This window comes from Aspergillus tanneri (assembly GCF_003426965.1).
Source record: "Aspergillus tanneri strain NIH1004 chromosome Unknown AapTan_7_pilon_pilon_pilon, whole genome shotgun sequence".
Taxonomy (NCBI): Eukaryota; Fungi; Ascomycota; class Eurotiomycetes; order Eurotiales; family Aspergillaceae; genus Aspergillus; species Aspergillus tanneri.
This window is the reverse complement of record NW_022984634.1, coordinates 1,028,478-1,043,921: the sequence shown is the minus strand read 5'-3', so window position 1 is coordinate 1,043,921 and position 15,444 is coordinate 1,028,478. Positions and strand designations below refer to the sequence as shown.

At 43.9% G+C, this 15,444-nt stretch overlaps 5 protein-coding genes across 5 annotated transcripts; 2 read left to right on the top strand and 3 right to left on the bottom strand.

Annotated features, from left to right (window-relative positions):
* Positions 1–129: 129 nt before the first annotated feature.
* On the bottom strand, positions 130–553 carry ATNIH1004_006939 (mitochondrial 54S ribosomal protein mL58; the record flags this gene model as incomplete). The annotated part of the gene is made up of 2 exons (XM_033571566.1): positions 130–279; positions 335–553. 2 exons carry the CDS (start codon positions 551–553, stop codon positions 130–132), a joined length of 369 nt encoding a protein of 122 aa, XP_033424881.1.
* A 1,753-nt stretch (positions 554–2,306) lies between these two features.
* Positions 2,307–4,464, bottom strand: ATNIH1004_006938 (cystathionine gamma-synthase; the record flags this gene model as incomplete). The annotated part of the gene is made up of 5 exons (XM_033571565.1): positions 2,307–2,426; positions 2,477–2,519; positions 2,616–2,799; positions 2,853–4,263; positions 4,420–4,464. 5 exons carry the CDS (start codon positions 4,462–4,464, stop codon positions 2,307–2,309), a joined length of 1,803 nt encoding a protein of 600 aa, XP_033424880.1.
* A 1,198-nt stretch (positions 4,465–5,662) lies between these two features.
* On the top strand, positions 5,663–8,962 carry ATNIH1004_006937 (rRNA-processing protein UTP22; the record flags this gene model as incomplete). Its single annotated transcript, XM_033571564.1, has 1 exon — positions 5,663–8,962. One exon carries the CDS (start codon positions 5,663–5,665, stop codon positions 8,960–8,962), a length of 3,300 nt encoding a protein of 1,099 aa, XP_033424879.1.
* Positions 8,963–9,141: 179 nt separating this feature from the next.
* On the bottom strand, positions 9,142–13,078 carry ATNIH1004_006936 (putative nuclear envelope pore membrane protein; the record flags this gene model as incomplete). Its single annotated transcript, XM_033571563.1, has 4 exons — positions 9,142–9,343; positions 9,395–12,376; positions 12,435–12,583; positions 12,638–13,078. The coding sequence occupies 4 exons, from the start codon at positions 13,076–13,078 to the stop codon at positions 9,142–9,144; spliced, it is 3,774 nt and encodes a 1,257-aa protein (XP_033424878.1).
* A 580-nt stretch (positions 13,079–13,658) lies between these two features.
* Positions 13,659–15,211, top strand: ATNIH1004_006935 (ubiquitin C-terminal hydrolase 37; the record flags this gene model as incomplete). The annotated part of the gene is made up of 8 exons (XM_033571562.1): positions 13,659–13,805; positions 13,865–13,959; positions 14,020–14,119; positions 14,181–14,362; positions 14,439–14,623; positions 14,671–14,805; positions 14,872–15,133; positions 15,205–15,211. 8 exons carry the CDS (start codon positions 13,659–13,661, stop codon positions 15,209–15,211), a joined length of 1,113 nt encoding a protein of 370 aa, XP_033424877.1.
* Positions 15,212–15,444: the final 233 nt, after the last annotated feature.

Genomic DNA, 15,444 nt, shown 5'->3' with positions numbered 1-15,444 from the left:
CCCACATTTTCAAAAACGGAATCCTATGTAGATACAATAACAGTATAGGACTGAAACCAAGGTGCTAATGTACAAACTTAATACAGCGGCTTCAACCACAATGCCAATCACCATAGGATTTCCTCAAAATTATAATGAACACCAGCGGATACTGTAGAGCTGGAGGTATAAGGAGTGTAGGAGTCCGCCCTCCCTCTTATTCAGTGCTCCCCCAAGACTCTTTCCGTAGTTGGCGGTCTTCTCTAGCCATTCGACGTTTTGTGCCCCATCTCGATTGCACTGCTTTTAAGACTTGTCTCTGTATTTCTTTCTTTTGTGGGCCAGCTTCACATACCATGGCAACGAACACGGGGGAACAATCAAATCGTTTGGCCAGTTTCCAGCGGCTCCACATCATTGGATCGCTGAGCCGAAGCCTGCGAATCTCCTCGATATCCGACGGGTTCAAATGGTACTTCTTTTCGGTGGATGATTGAAATACAGGAGGCAGATCTTCGGAAATGTTGTGCTTCATGTCAATACCAGCTCGTAGCGCCCTCCGAGCATCATCCATAGGAAGAAATTTTGTCGGTGTGTGGTATGCCGAAGGGGCACTAGATGGTGGATTGTGAAGGATATTATCATGGAGATGACTGGAAGAGACCCCAAATGAGGCATCTGGTTTAACACGTAAACGTTGTTTTGTACGCCTGTATGAGGATTGATTCCGTCGTAGCACAAGAGCAACAGACTCGCAAGAGGATGGCAGAAGAAATGACAAGGATAGTATAGGCCTGTTGGGCATGAATATAGAAACAACCATTGTAACTAGTAGCCTCCAATAATTGCCTTTGAAAAAGTCGAAGATTGGGGTTAAAAGTAGCCTAATGGGTTAAAGAATTATTAACAGTAGAAGCAAAAAAAAAATTGGTTTTGTTTTTTTTGGGGTTCTCCGTAGTGAAGAAGGAAAAACAATAGAGAGAGCAAACCTAAATTCATGCAATTATAAAATAGCCTTTAAAAAAAAAAAGGGGAGTGGTTGTATCCATAGAGCTTTAAAAGAAATTGGTGTGAGTTGGGGATGGACTGGCATGTCGTTGACTTTTCTTCAAGCATCAAGTCCCGTGACAAGGATAAGAACTGAAATACGGAGTAATTACATGCTTTGTATGGAGTAACGGCACAGACCACTGAACGGCTCACCTCTATTGCTTATAAATAGCCCTTTTTATCTTAATATCTCAACAACCAAGAGACATACACGAATTGTTAGAAGATGGGGGTTTAAGTATAGATAATAGAGTATATATGTTATTTTTAAAATATATTCTTAGTAACTTTACACTAAAATATCAGTAAATACAAAAAATACAGATGTAATTAATATTATCTACAGAAATATATATTTAGAGATAATATATACTTAGTGTATATAAATATAGTAATATATTAATTTATATGATTAATTTAAAACTCTCTAGAACCTTTGTGGTTGAGATATTAAGGTCATAAAAAAGTACTATTTTATATGCAATACAGAGATGCAGTACTCTGTGGACTCTGTACAGTAATTACTGGCACAGTACGGAGAACTGTATGTAATATACTGGAAGAAGGTAGGTATATGTATAGCTGATACATAATTAGGAACAAGCAATTTGATTGACTGAATGAACAAACAACTAGGCCTTAAAAACAGATGTGTGTGAGTGGCACCTTCGGTCTGTATTCCTTCCGTTTTGGGCCATGTTGGCTTAACTGTATGTAATTGTTGCGGTTTCGGCATGAAGTCTGCCTTAGGCACTACTTTCTTTGTATGATAATTGCCTCATTCGGAAGGGGCGTCCGGCCTCCTTTGCGGCCACAGTCAACCATGCACTTTTTCCTTCTATATTCCGTACCGATAACCTCATTTTGTGGCTTCAAGCCAATACTTTAGTCAAATTGAATTGCCGAATTGCTCGGTTAGTTGAATTACGTCTCTCTTGCATCACAGTGCCTAGGACAGTATTCCGTACTCCGTACAGAGTGGTGTGTATAAATGAAGGCACCTAGAACTGGCGACTCACTTTAACTAATAACTAGTAGGCAGGCCATTCTGTTCACACAGCCAACCAACTAATTTCCTGTATACTTCTTAATATTATTATAGAACGAGAAGTAATTCTGGTTTCAGGTAAGTGGTTAACTTTTACTTGACTTGCCAACACCAGTACACTCATGCATACACTTAATAACACAGCAGCCCTCCCGCATATCCCCCACTATCTTGCGAAAAAGGCTAAAACCATAGCCTTATAATGACTGTTCTAGTTCATTAAGTTTGCCTATGCTGTAACAGCTGCTGCAGCGTCTAGAGCGGCTTGGACCCGACAACAGAGGTCAGATACGTTCTCCAGGCCAACACTTATTCTAACCAAATCAAACTCCACCCCAAAGGAGCCCGCCTACATAGATTGGTTAGGAAGGAAGAAAACCGATGCAGAGGAGGACATACCCAGTCAAGTTCACTGTAATGAGCCAGTAAGGTGTATGGGGAACTGATTATAGATTATGGTTAGTATTTCCTATTTGAATAATTGCACCCTCCCCAGATACAAATACACACGTAAAACACAAACACGAAAAAGGCATACCTCAGAGTAAAATTTGTACCAAGACTAGGTCCCTTAAATACATCAAGGTGATCAAAGAAAGCGGCGGCGGCAGCAGTTGAATAGAAAGTAACAGAAAAGAGACCACCATAACCACCATTATAATTGCGAAAGGCATCATAAAATGGCCTTGAGGGGCTATATTTTGGATAATAGATAGTTTTAACTGGGTATATGGTAAGCTTGAATTGGGTCTAAAAGCAATGAATAACAGCCTACCAATTGAAGAGTTCTTTAACATTGCTGTTATCGCTTCAGTAGTTCTGTTAATTTTCTCAATTCGTGATACAAAATCACGACTGTTTCTTTCCAAAAACACAGCATCTTCTGCCCAAAGATTATCCTCATGTTCTTCGGAAAATGTATGTTTCAAAGAATGATAGTAATGCCCACGTGGATTGAGAACAGCACTCCCTCCAGTAACATTACTATCACCGCTGAATATTTTTGTCAAACTACTGACGACAATGTCGGCAGATGGTAGCACGTTGATGTTGATAAAGTTGCCCACAGTCTCATCTACCACAACTGCAAAGTTATGTTTATCTGCAAGCGCACGAATCCGTTTTAGGTCAGGCGATTTAAGTAACGGATTACCCGGAAACTCAGTGAAAAGTGCTAGGAACTTTTCACCATTGTTCAAGCGTGACTCTAGATCGTCCAAATCTTCGTATGAACCATGCCCATAAAACAAGCAACCAGGGCCCCATTTTTCCAGAATTTTCAGCGTGTCAATATAGGGGAACCCGAAGCAAATGCTTTTCATAGCACCTCTAGTGGCTAACAGAAATTTATGAGTATTGAAAATCGAGCTCATGCCGGTTGGGAAGAGGAAAACATCATGCTCCGTCAACCCTGATACTCTGCCCTCTTCTGTCGTCCTTTGGAGAGCTTCACTCAGCTCAACATCAGCAGTTAAAACACCTGCAATCCGCCTGCGAACGGCCAATTTAGCTTGGCACGACAGAGAAGTGCTCAGATTTCGACCAAAGCGCTCTTCAATGAACTGAGAATACTCATGCCTTTCTTGTGTTTCATTGTTTGACAAAGACGAACTTGGTGTCGTAGCGTTTGCCCCTCTTCTTCGAGCCACCCGATTCATTGAATCCTTCCCCTGGTACCTCCGCGGACCTTTATAGATTTTTTGAGATGTCGTGTCCATAGCGGGGTGACTCTTCTCTAGAAGAAAACCGTCCCTTAAAGCATTGAGACAGAACTCACCCCGACGACTTGATATGCCATTACCACTGTGTTGCCATACTTGCTTTGCGATTGGTGCATACTCATTAGGAAATATCACACCCGACAAAAGTGAAGTAACAGAGGGTGACTCGGCTTCCGTATGAGGGGGGGGGGCAAGGTCTACAATGCGTACTTTCCGCGATGCCTCGGTAGGTAATTTTGAGAGGATAAAGGAATAGCAGACTCGTGCCGTTTTAGGAGATGGAAACAGCATAGCTGTTTCTGACTCTGGTTTCCCATGAAGTTGCACAATCTCCTTGGCAAGCTCCTGAATGATTGGGTGCACAAAAAACCTAGGATACCCACACTGCATCTTGCCTATAAGCCATGGTTCCCCTTCCTCGTAGGCGACGTTGGATTTCCATGTTGGCAAAGATACGCTGACTGCCTTTAATTCAGTTAGCAACTCAAGTTAGAATCCGGGTACTTTAAGGGGCGCTGAGCGCCATGACACTCAAAGGGAATCAATAGCTCGAAACAAGAACGTGGCAAAGAGACAAATTCTCTTCGCATCTGACGCCAAAAATGGGGGTTTCAAACACACATGTTCAGTGTTGGGAGGAACTGGCCCTCCAACTTCTTGGTGCATTGTTGATGGTAGTTGAAATCTTTTCTTAAATGTACGGGGGTGACTTGGAAAAGAGCATTTCGAAGAATGAGTAATAGGCACGTGGACCATAGTGCAGCGGGAGATATGGAGTACGAAGTAGTACGCAGTAATACAGTAATAGCATACTAGTACTTACCTATGTGGGGTTCAGAAGCCGTACGCCAGAGCTACTCCACAAGGAATCTGTATAGGAGCACTACCATCAGTGTATATGCATGTACCAAGAAATGACATACTTTGTACTGTACATGTAAGGAAGGTTCTGCCTCAGTTATAATAATGGATGATGCATATTGGTAAAGTTTCTATGAAGATTTGCTGCAGCTATTTTTAAAAATTTTTTATAAACATTGCATCTTGTTATTTTTACAGTATTTATTAATATATTTATTGATTGACTATAGGCACCATACTATATATTGATTTAAGAAATGGAGGTTCAAATACTAGCTGATCGCTATGGAACTAGGTAGTTGTGAATGGTCGTATAGTGATTTAGGAAATTTGCTAGTATATGGGCCAGAGACTATAACTACTAATTAGATGTTTCTGAACATGTTATCCCTAGTAGTTACAGAGAGTTATTTTAACATTCTTAAGGTATGGCTTGAGAGACAACAAAGGTAGTCTCTTGAGAACTCAAGGTATAACTCTCCATTCCTTGTCTCTTAGGGTAGCTATTGAATAGCCAGAGACCTAGGAGATTGGGATTTAATGTGGCAGGCTGGTTAGCTCGTGTAAATTAATCACCTTACTATACAGTGTAGTCACTCTGTACTGGACTTCAGTATACAAGATGCTTATTTAGTGCCTAGCTGTGTCCCTACCTACTCAAGTGGGAGAAGGTAAAGCATTGAGGCACCTATTCGGCTTGTTTCTTGGTGGTTAGGATATTTAAGTAACTACTCTATTATGCAGGTAGGAAAGGTAATCTGTGGTGTGCAGCTAGTTACCTAGTAATTTAGCTTCAACCTCCCTCAGTCTTCGTCCCTGTAAGGAGTAGGTTGGCGGTCTGTTGGACAATATCACGTGGGTCTATAATTTCGGCAGTGGGGTATAACGGGTAGCCACGGCCTCGTCCAAAGAAATTTCAAGTTTCAGGCCCTAACTACCAAGCAAGTTATTACCAAGCCTATACCCCTTCACTTTCTTTTGCTTGTTTTAGTCGACCTCCAGGATGTCCCATGCACCAAAAAGAAGAAAACTGAGTTCAACTTCCACTACACCACTTGCTCAGACCTCGAAAGCTGAGGAAAGTATTTCGACTATGAGCACGCACACCCCAATCGACCGCTCTGCAGAAATTGCTTTGGCTAGTGGCTTCTACAAATCCAATTTCTTCAAATTACAACTTGATGAACTACTCGCAGACTTGAGGCCAAATTATGATAGACAAGTCTCAAGACTACAGGATACTCTGCACAAATTGAAGGAGACCATTGAACAGTTCCCCGAGAGACCTGCGAAATCTCCCCTCGAAGCTGAAAAAGAGTTACGCAGTACCCATGGCATTGTTATCCCTTATCCCCAACCTCGCCCAGATAAAGAGGCAAAATACTCCGTTTCATATGTTAAACCGGCAAACATCAACGTTGTAGGAAGTTTTGCGCTAAGGACGGGCGCAAAAACTTCCGACCCTTGCACTGTCGATTTAGCAGTGACAATGCCGAAGTCACTCTTCCAGGAAAAGGACTATATCAATTATAGGTTCTTTCACAAGAGGGCATATTATATTGCATGCATTGCAGCTGGAATCAAGGCAGAGAGCCTTAATTTTGATATTAAATTTGGATTACAAGATGGGGATGGCCTTCGACCTGTCATCATTTTGCAGCTCACAGATACGGCGAGAGACACCAGAACCAGAAGGCTACAAATCCGCATTATCACGGCGATCGAAGATACATTGTTCCCTCTGGCCCGGACTCTGCCAATGAAGAATAATCTGCGCCAGGGCTCGTTGGTAATGACAGAGCATAAAGAATCAACTCCGTTTTACAATGCAAGTCTTCGTTCTGAGGCTACCGTGGAATTGTTTCATAAGTCCCTGTACTCAGCTGTCCGGAGCTGTGAGTCTTTTAGAGATGGCTGCATCCTTGGTCGAACTTGGCTCCGACAACGAGGATTTGGTTCTCCGTTTCAGGCTGGCGGTTTTGGAGGGTTTGAGTGGACAGCGCTCATGTCTATTTTGTTTGAGAGCGGAGGACCCAATGGAAAACCGGTCCTTCTCAAATCATACAGCAGCTATCAGCTATTCAAGGCAACCATCCAATTTCTTGCGGGAAGAGATCTGACGAGGCCATTGGTTCTATTCTGTGACGACATTCCGTTCCCTAGTGGGGCGCCGGTGCTATACGATGGCGTGAAAGGGCTGAATATTCTGTTCAGAATGACCCCTTGGTCGTATGCTTTTCTTCGTCGTGAAGCGAGCAATACCCTTAAGATGCTAAATGCGTCCCGTGATGACAATTTTGAGAGAATTTTTATTACCAAAGTGAACGAACCTTTACTTCGGTTTGATCGCATTGCCACCCTTTCGTTGACTGATAGCAGCAATGCTCTTGAGACTTTAAGTAATCAATATGCTGTCTATGAAGTGCTGACGAAGGCGCTGACGGATAGGGCCGAGCTCATATATCTTTTTGGGGATTGTGTTGAGCCTTGGTCTATGGAGAGAAAAATTTCACAGAAGGCAGCAAAATTAAACCTTCACGTTGGATTGTTATTGAATGCCGAAAACGTAAACCGTGTTGTTGATTATGGCCCCTTAGCGGAGCAAAAAAAAGAAGCGGCATCGTTTCGGTCCTTCTGGGGTGAAAAGGCCGAGCTGCGACGCTTCAGAGATGGAAGCATTCGAGAAAGTTTGGTTTGGTCTGACCAACCAACTTCGTCATCTATAGTGCATCAGATTCTTGTGTATATTTTGAAACGCCATTTTAATTGTCTCGAAAATGGTTTCAGATATGTCGGTGATGACTATGATGAGAAGCTTCGCAGCAATGGCGATGAAATATTATACTATTCTAGCCCTGCATTCCAGCAAGTTGCCGATGCTTTCAGTTCGTTGGAGAAATCTATTCATAGCTTGGATGATATTCCCCTGACTGTTAGACACCTAGCATCGGCTAGCCCATATCTTCGCTACACAGCCCTTCGAGTTCAAGCTGCTTCTGGTGCTATACGAGGACCGGTGGATGTCGTTCTCCAGTTTGAAAGCTCTGCACGGTGGCCCGATGACCTTGTGGCCGTTCAAATGACAAAAGTCGCTTTTCTCATCAAAATAGGTGACTCTTTGGAGTCATCTGGAATCGCATCGTCATGTAGGGTGGGGCTCGAGAATGAGTCAAGTACAATTCTGAACAATGCTTTTCTACAAGTTTTTCATGTATCAGGGGTGGTCTTTCACCTACGAATTCATCATGACCGGGAGCAGACTTTGCTTGAACGGCAGTTAAGGGGGAAAGGGTCTCTTCCGCAAGCAAAAAAACAAGAAATTGCTTATGCTTTGTCTGTGTACAAGAAGCTATTCGTTCACTCTCCTCGTTTGACACAAGCAATCCGTGCCTTGTGCACGCGCTTTGCTTTGCTGTCGCCTACAATTCGCCTCCTCAAACATTGGTTTAATTGCCATCTTTTGACAGGCCATTTCAATGAAGAACTTATAGAGCTACTTGCTGTCCAGACATTTATTCAACCATTCCCTTGGGAAACTCCATCGAGTGTTATGGCCGGTTTTCTGAGAACCCTTCATCTGATCTCGCGGTGGGATTGGCAACAAGAACCATTGATGGTTGACCTAGGTGGCGATCTGGATCATGATGCTATTGAAGTAATTCGTACTCGATTTTCTGCCTGGCGAAATGTGGACCCAGCAATGAATGCAGTTTCCTTATTCGTGGCGTCTGACATTGATCCAGACGGCGGAACTTGGACTCAGCACGAGATGCCCCCCAAAGTCGTGGCTGCCAGAATGTCAACATTAGCTAACGCTGCAGTGAAATTTCTACGGGAGAAGGGTCTTTCTCTCAATATACAAGACCTTTTCTATACGTCTCTGGCGCCTTATGATTTTATCATCAACCTACGACCAGAGATTATCCGTGATCATTCAGCATTGTTGACTAAGTACAAGAACATTCAACATGAGGATAGCGCTCCACATGGTGATCGCAAACTCAGAGCCGTTGAATCTTTCGTACGTGACCTACAGTCATGTTACAGCCCAAATCTACACTTATTCTACGGAGGCGATCAAGGTGATGTTATTGCAGGGCTTTGGAATCCGCACACATTGAAACCCAAGAGTTGGAACCTAAAGATGGCGTACTCGACATCTCCGACTGGGTTGGGTGACATTGAAAACAGGGACCACGAAGTTGTGCTCAACCGTAGATCTATCTTGAATGAGATCTCCAGATTGGGCGACTCTATGGTTGAAAGCGTTGAAGTTATCAACGGAGAAAAAGACTTGGGTTAATTAATATATCGGATAATACATGTGCATAATACCTAGCAGCGCCATTGCAATGCAATATTTTGTAATAAACAAAAAAAACAAAAAAAGCTTAGATGAACAAGGGAAGGCGAGGGGCACAAGAACAGACAGTAGAGACCATATATCATAAGACCATGTATCATACTAATTTCCCTCTCCACTTAGGAGCCTGTCATAGACTTTTCTGACTTCTGTATGGATGCCTGAGAGGAGAAAGAGCAGAATTTGTCTTTGATTGCTACAACTTCGTACGTACCCTCGTCAGAAGTCTTAATGGTTTTCTTATGCTCGTAAGAGATGTCATGTTTAATGTCGAGTATTTCTGGTTTCTTCCCTCTTCGGACATTTGAACTTCGGATGTACCTAAATTATCTTAGTTTCTCAAACTGCTCTACTAGGGATAAAGCAACGTACGTGAATTCAAAAGGCGGAGATCCCCAGAACTCAAAATGTAGCTCTGCTTCTCCACCCTCATGTATGTCAACAATGGAAGTTTGACCTCTGCTGATTCTAACACTTGGCATTTCGTGAATAGTTTTGGTTATGTTTTTATGGGCTTTGCATTTTCCACTTGCACCATCACTGACAGCGGTTATGGTGAATAATCCTGGCCTTTCTGCAATGCGACGAAAGTTAGTAGTCCGGGACGTTGCCTTCCTTGAAGCCCCATCAAACGTGTAGAACACGTCAAAGGGTGCATGACCGGAAAGTGAGAAAGATAGACGCTCCCCAACACAATAGTCAACTTTTGATTCGAGGGGAATTATTGTGGGAACGTCGGAGACAGCAACTCTTACGGACGAGGTATCATCCTCAATAACTCGCTGACATCCTCGTGCATCTCTCACTTTATGAATGCTGACCACATGCTGCCCCAAATCCAGGTGACGACGCGGTATAGGAAGGTTGTGTCGATTTGAACGGATGCTGGGGATCGACAAAATTTCTGCCTTTGCTTTCGAATAGTGTTTGATGGATATTTCAAGAGAAAACGGGGGGATCCCATCCAGGGCGATGGGTATTAATTCTTCACCGCTAACATCCTCCTTGCAAAAACCGTAGATATGACCTGGCGCATCGAAGCGCGCGGATGGTAGTGCATTTACCTTCTGTGTCACAGCAATCGGCTTACTCCTGGGATCATGGTCGTAGAGACTGTCGCCTATTTCCATAAATTTGTACGTGTAAAACCCAGGCTCAGAGGTATCCATTTCCATAGTGGCTGAGTGCAGAGCAGTCTTCAAACTTTGCAGCCGCACAGAAGGTGATCCACGGCTCGTCTTTCGCTGTTGTTCATACTGAACAGTGTATGGCGGATTCCCTGACAAACGAAGTTCAAGACTATCATCATCTCCCTGACAGACGTCCCGCTTCTCAATATGACCAGCTATGCCCACAGGAGATCCATCCACGGCTGTTATATGCGGCCGAGGTATCGAAGAAACTTTGAAAATTTTGGCTGCTTGATCAACTGAGCCAGGGCAAGAGTTATCGGCCACTCCAACGAGTTCATACCGTCCTTCTTGACTAACAGACAGAATGCTATTCTCCTGCCAAAAAGTCTTTTCTAGTATGGAAGAATTAGTGTCCATATCGCTGTATTTAACTACCCATGGTCGTTCACCACTTAATCTGAGTGGAATATCAACTTTCGAGTCCTGTAGGGCTGAATATTCACGACTATTTTCAATTTCACCAAACGACGCCTGCGGTGGCTTTGATCGGGCATCGATTTTGATGCTATCTTTAAGATTCCGTTTGCAATTCGAGCGGTCTTTAACGTTTGTCAGGATGAGGTTGTATTCACCACCACTGATGAGTCTCTCAGTCTTGATGCTAAATATTTCGTTATCGGACTCTAGAACATGTTTGGTCTTCTTGCCATTGTGGACAAGTTCGTATTGCAAAATCCACGGCGGTTCGCCAACAAACGCCACATCCACAGACACCGGCTCGCCAAAACAAGCCTTGCGCACATCTCTAGGTCCAAGGAAATGAGCAGAAGCTGGGGGCTTTACATTTTGTTCCAAGACGGGGATTTTGTCTTTCAAGGGCCGAGGTGCATACACCGCATCTGCGATTTCTAGAAATCGGTATCGGTAAAACCCCGCTTCAGATGGCTTGAATTCAAGCTGAGCACGCAACCCTTCAATTGCCAGTGACTTCGTCTCGATACCCTTTGCATGTTCAACGAGGTATCGGAGTCGAAACGGTGGTGAGCCGGTGATATCCAAGTCAACCAACAATCCAACCGGGTTATTTGCGCACTTGTCAAATATTTTCTCGTGTCTGACTGTTAGTTCTGGCTCTGGTGGGTTGTGCAGGTAACAAGATGCCGGCTCCAGTACTTCTCCAGAACAAAACTGACTGGACACAGAATCCAAACTGTACCATCCCGGCTCCTTAATTTGAGGCTTTTGATCAAGACTTTTGAGAGACAGCTGTTGGAGTTTACTAGGCATATTGCCGGGATCCTCAAGCTCTTTGCTGCTGTATGAGTATTTGAGAGAGAATGGTCCATCATGGCTGTATTGTTGCCCCGAAGTGTGGAATTGGATTGGGAAATCTACGCTCTCCCCTCGAGCGACCTGTATAAACCGTTGGTCATTGCATCCATATAAGGATATCCGAGGCCTTTCATGAACAGAAAATTGATGCCACTGAGGTGTTGCTTTTGCAGGCGGTCGGTCACTTTCGCCGAAAATTATGGAGTAATTCGCAACATTCCCACAGCCATCGTGGACTTCCTCAATCGTATAAAGCCACTCTCCTCCAATATTTAATGACTCATTCAAGGGAACTTCTATAGTACGGCTTTGAGCCCAACTAATATCGGGCTCTGGGGCATTGAATAAGGCACCCGAGTTCCTCTGGCCCAATAGTGGCGAACGCAAACGATCTGATTGAATGTTTTGAAAGGAGAATCCCCGATCGAGACGGTTTACCTGCCTGCTGTACTTGATCTTCAATGGCGGCGTACCTTCAACAGCAAGAATTAAATTGGATAGCTCTCCTTTGCATTTGTGCATGTGCGAACTCTTTATTAGCGCCTGCGGGCAGGAAACGACAAGTGCATCGGATGTTCTCATTTGAACTTCAAGATTGGACTCGTCTACCACCCTTTGGAGTCTGTAAATCCCAGGACGCCGGATCGGAAAAAGAAGATCATGGTGGAAGCCAGTGGCTGTGTTTGAATGTTTTTTGCCCGCCTGACGCTTCAACTGTTTCAACTGCTTTGATGAAATTGAAATAGTCTCGTTGTCCCCGCTATTAAAATCTAGTCGTAATAGTTCTACCAAAACTGGATCGGTTTGATTTATTCTGATTGGCAGATTCACAGCATTTCCGTGAGAATCTATACATAGAGGTATTTGGTCTGGATTAAGAACAGCAGACCTAAGCACGTCAGAACTGGAAATGGTACCAAAAAGGCCGGGGGGGTTTGAAGACTCACCCTTCAGGTAATATGTGGACTATCTGCTTTCCTAATATGAGGGAAGCATTGTGGATGATATCGCCCGGCTTGACACTTCGCTCAGATATCGATAATTCCCTGTCGTACGCCACCTTTATCATACCTGATAGCCATGCGCCCAACGGAATCTGGCTTGCATGTCAGTGAGGTCTTCCGTACAGCAGCCAAGGGGTAATACCTACAGGAATCCGAAACATTAAAAACACGTTACCAACTACATGGACTAGGAAAACAGCTAGTGTTGTTGGAAAGGCCCATTCTAGCCAGGGAATACGCAGGGCTTGAAGGCCAAAGAGGAAAACACCATCGATCGATGCCCATTTCAGAAATAACCAGGTGGAGTCCAGATCATCTGAAGCAGTCCAGGATTCGTATACTTGCCAGGTATGAAGAGCAAGGTAGAAGGCCACAACATAGAGCCGTTGTGATGGGGCATCTATAATCCCAGTTGGAATAAGAGGCGAAGATGAGCCCGGGGCGCTCGTTGGCCCTCTCGGAGATGATTTTTGCAGTCCGAAATCCTGAGGTAAAGGCCTAGACGGTGTAATAGTATAATTTCGTGTTCTCTGAGCCGTCTGGGGTGTCTGAGGAAAAGCAGAACGGAGTCGCGGAGTGTCATTCATGGCATCCTGTGGTCACCGGGTATCCTCAAATTAAAAAAGAAAAAGAAAATCAACCTGCGAAAGATACTAAAATGAATTAACATACATTCGCCCAATGCATTTGACTTGTTTGAAAACTGTACCTATCATACAAGTCGAGCCTATGTCTTCTCAAAATTTAAGTGGAGGTTAAAAACTGGAATTGTGACCGCCAACGCGTGGAGTCGCGTCCACCTAACTAGCTAAAGCTTTGTCCAATCAACGGCCTCTACCACAAACTGGCGACAACTGAGGAGTCAGCTAGTACCTAGGTAGCCACCTAGCTAAGGTACCACAGGGCTAATACTATCTTTGATATTTATAAATGATTGTTCTTAAGAGCGGCAAACAATAGAACCTTAGTAATAGATATTGCAGCTGCACCTAACTATCTCTTGTTTAGTTTCTTTCCTCCAGTTACTACCGATCTTATAAATCCCCGGCGACCTTGTTAGATGCTCATAAACTTGAGCAGCCTTAACTACTAATACTACCTAGTCCTTGTACGACTGACATCCTGTCTTATTATTTGACATCCTAGCCAGTGAGGGATCTGGACATTATGAACCAGGGAGTGAAGCGACAAAGGTTGAATGCCCCAGTAAGTATTGTGTATGGCGTAAACAGTTTTGCCAACGATCCATGCCGCTCAGCAGCTACACAGGGAAAAGAAGCATGGAATGGCTTCTGTGAACTCGAATCAGAACCTGTAGGTCCTGAGATTGGCTAAATATTTTCATGTCACTGTCTGGACTGATGCTTTCAAAGGCTCTCTTCAATGTGATGCTTCGTGAATTTGGTGTGAAAGGAGTCAAAGTTCAGGAGGTTGTGTCCTTAGACGAGGAGATGATGGCATTTCTAAAGTAAGTTGTACTCGGACAATTGCTTCCTTTGTTACTGATGAAGGTTCCTCGTGCAAATAGTAAGCCTGTCTATGGGCTAATCTTTTTGTTTCGTTGGAGGGAAGACGATCCTAATAAGCAGGAAGCGAGTTGCCCGGAAGGGCTCTGGTTTGCAAATCAGGTTTGTTTTCGTTATCCTTATAACTCTCCCTAGGCATCAGATCACTGATTTTCTCATGTAGACAACGAGTAATGCCTGTGCAAGTGTGGCCCTTCTTAACATAGTCAACAACATAGAGGGCATCGAGCTGGGAGAGAATCTACAACATTTTAAGAATTTCACAATGCCATTTACACCAGCATTAAGGGGGGATGCGATCAACAATTTTGAGTTTGTTAAACGAATACACAATTCATTTGCACGGTACGTATGTTACATATTGAGATCCTTCCATTTCCAGCCCGCCGCCTGAACATCATCTTAATCTGTAAATTCCTAGAAAGATGGACATGCTCAATTCAGATCTCCTGCTTAAATACGAGGCGACATCCAAACGATCGCGCCTAGGCAAATACACTCAGGACGAAAACGAGATGCACGCAGGATTTCATTTTATTGCCTTTGTGCCTGCCTTAGGAACAGTGTGGAAATTCGATGGCTTGGAACGCCAGCCTCAGGCGCTTGGTAAGTGAGGGAATTATGGATAAGCTCACCACTAATCTCTCGCCTAGGGCATTACACATCTGATGATGATTGGCTAGATCTGGTCAAACCCAATATTCGCACCAAAATGGAAGAGTACGAAGAGGGCCAGATCGAGTTCTCAATTCTAAGTCTCACTCAAGATCCACTTCCTAATCTTATAGGTCAATTAGCAACGAACGTGAAATGCCTAGAAATAATTAATCGGCAGCTAACTACTCACAATGAAGGAGGGTCTATTTCGGAATCAACGTTTGCGGAACAGCTTCAAGAAGCTATTATTGGACCAGATGAGTCGTACGGTCTAACGAGGGAGCGCATCGACCAGTCCGAGATTCCTACTGCGTGCGAAGAAGAGTATGGAACATTGTCGAATGAAGACCTCCTCCAACATAGGCAGCACCTGGTGGCTCAACAGCAATCGCTTCGAATCACCATCCGAGAAGAACAACAATCCCTTCAGGCGGATGATGACTATGCGGCGGGCCGAAGGTATGATTACGGACCGGCGGTAAGAGCGTGGGTTCGCTCCTTGGCACGAAAGAGGATTATTGAAAACCTAGCATATGAGAAGGACAAGGATCTAGGAAGTATGGTCTAGTCTAACTCCTACAGCAAGCAGTATATTTAGGATGTAGCAATTTTTGCGATCGATTTTTGCGATCGGGACAATAAACTTGGTGATGTAGCGAGGACTCGAAGATAGCGAGTAACTGATAATCGATCAACTATCCATTTTCTGGTATTTCCCACATCATTTAGATCATCCTTGGCTGTCCCTACTCTTATCCATGAGAAGACTA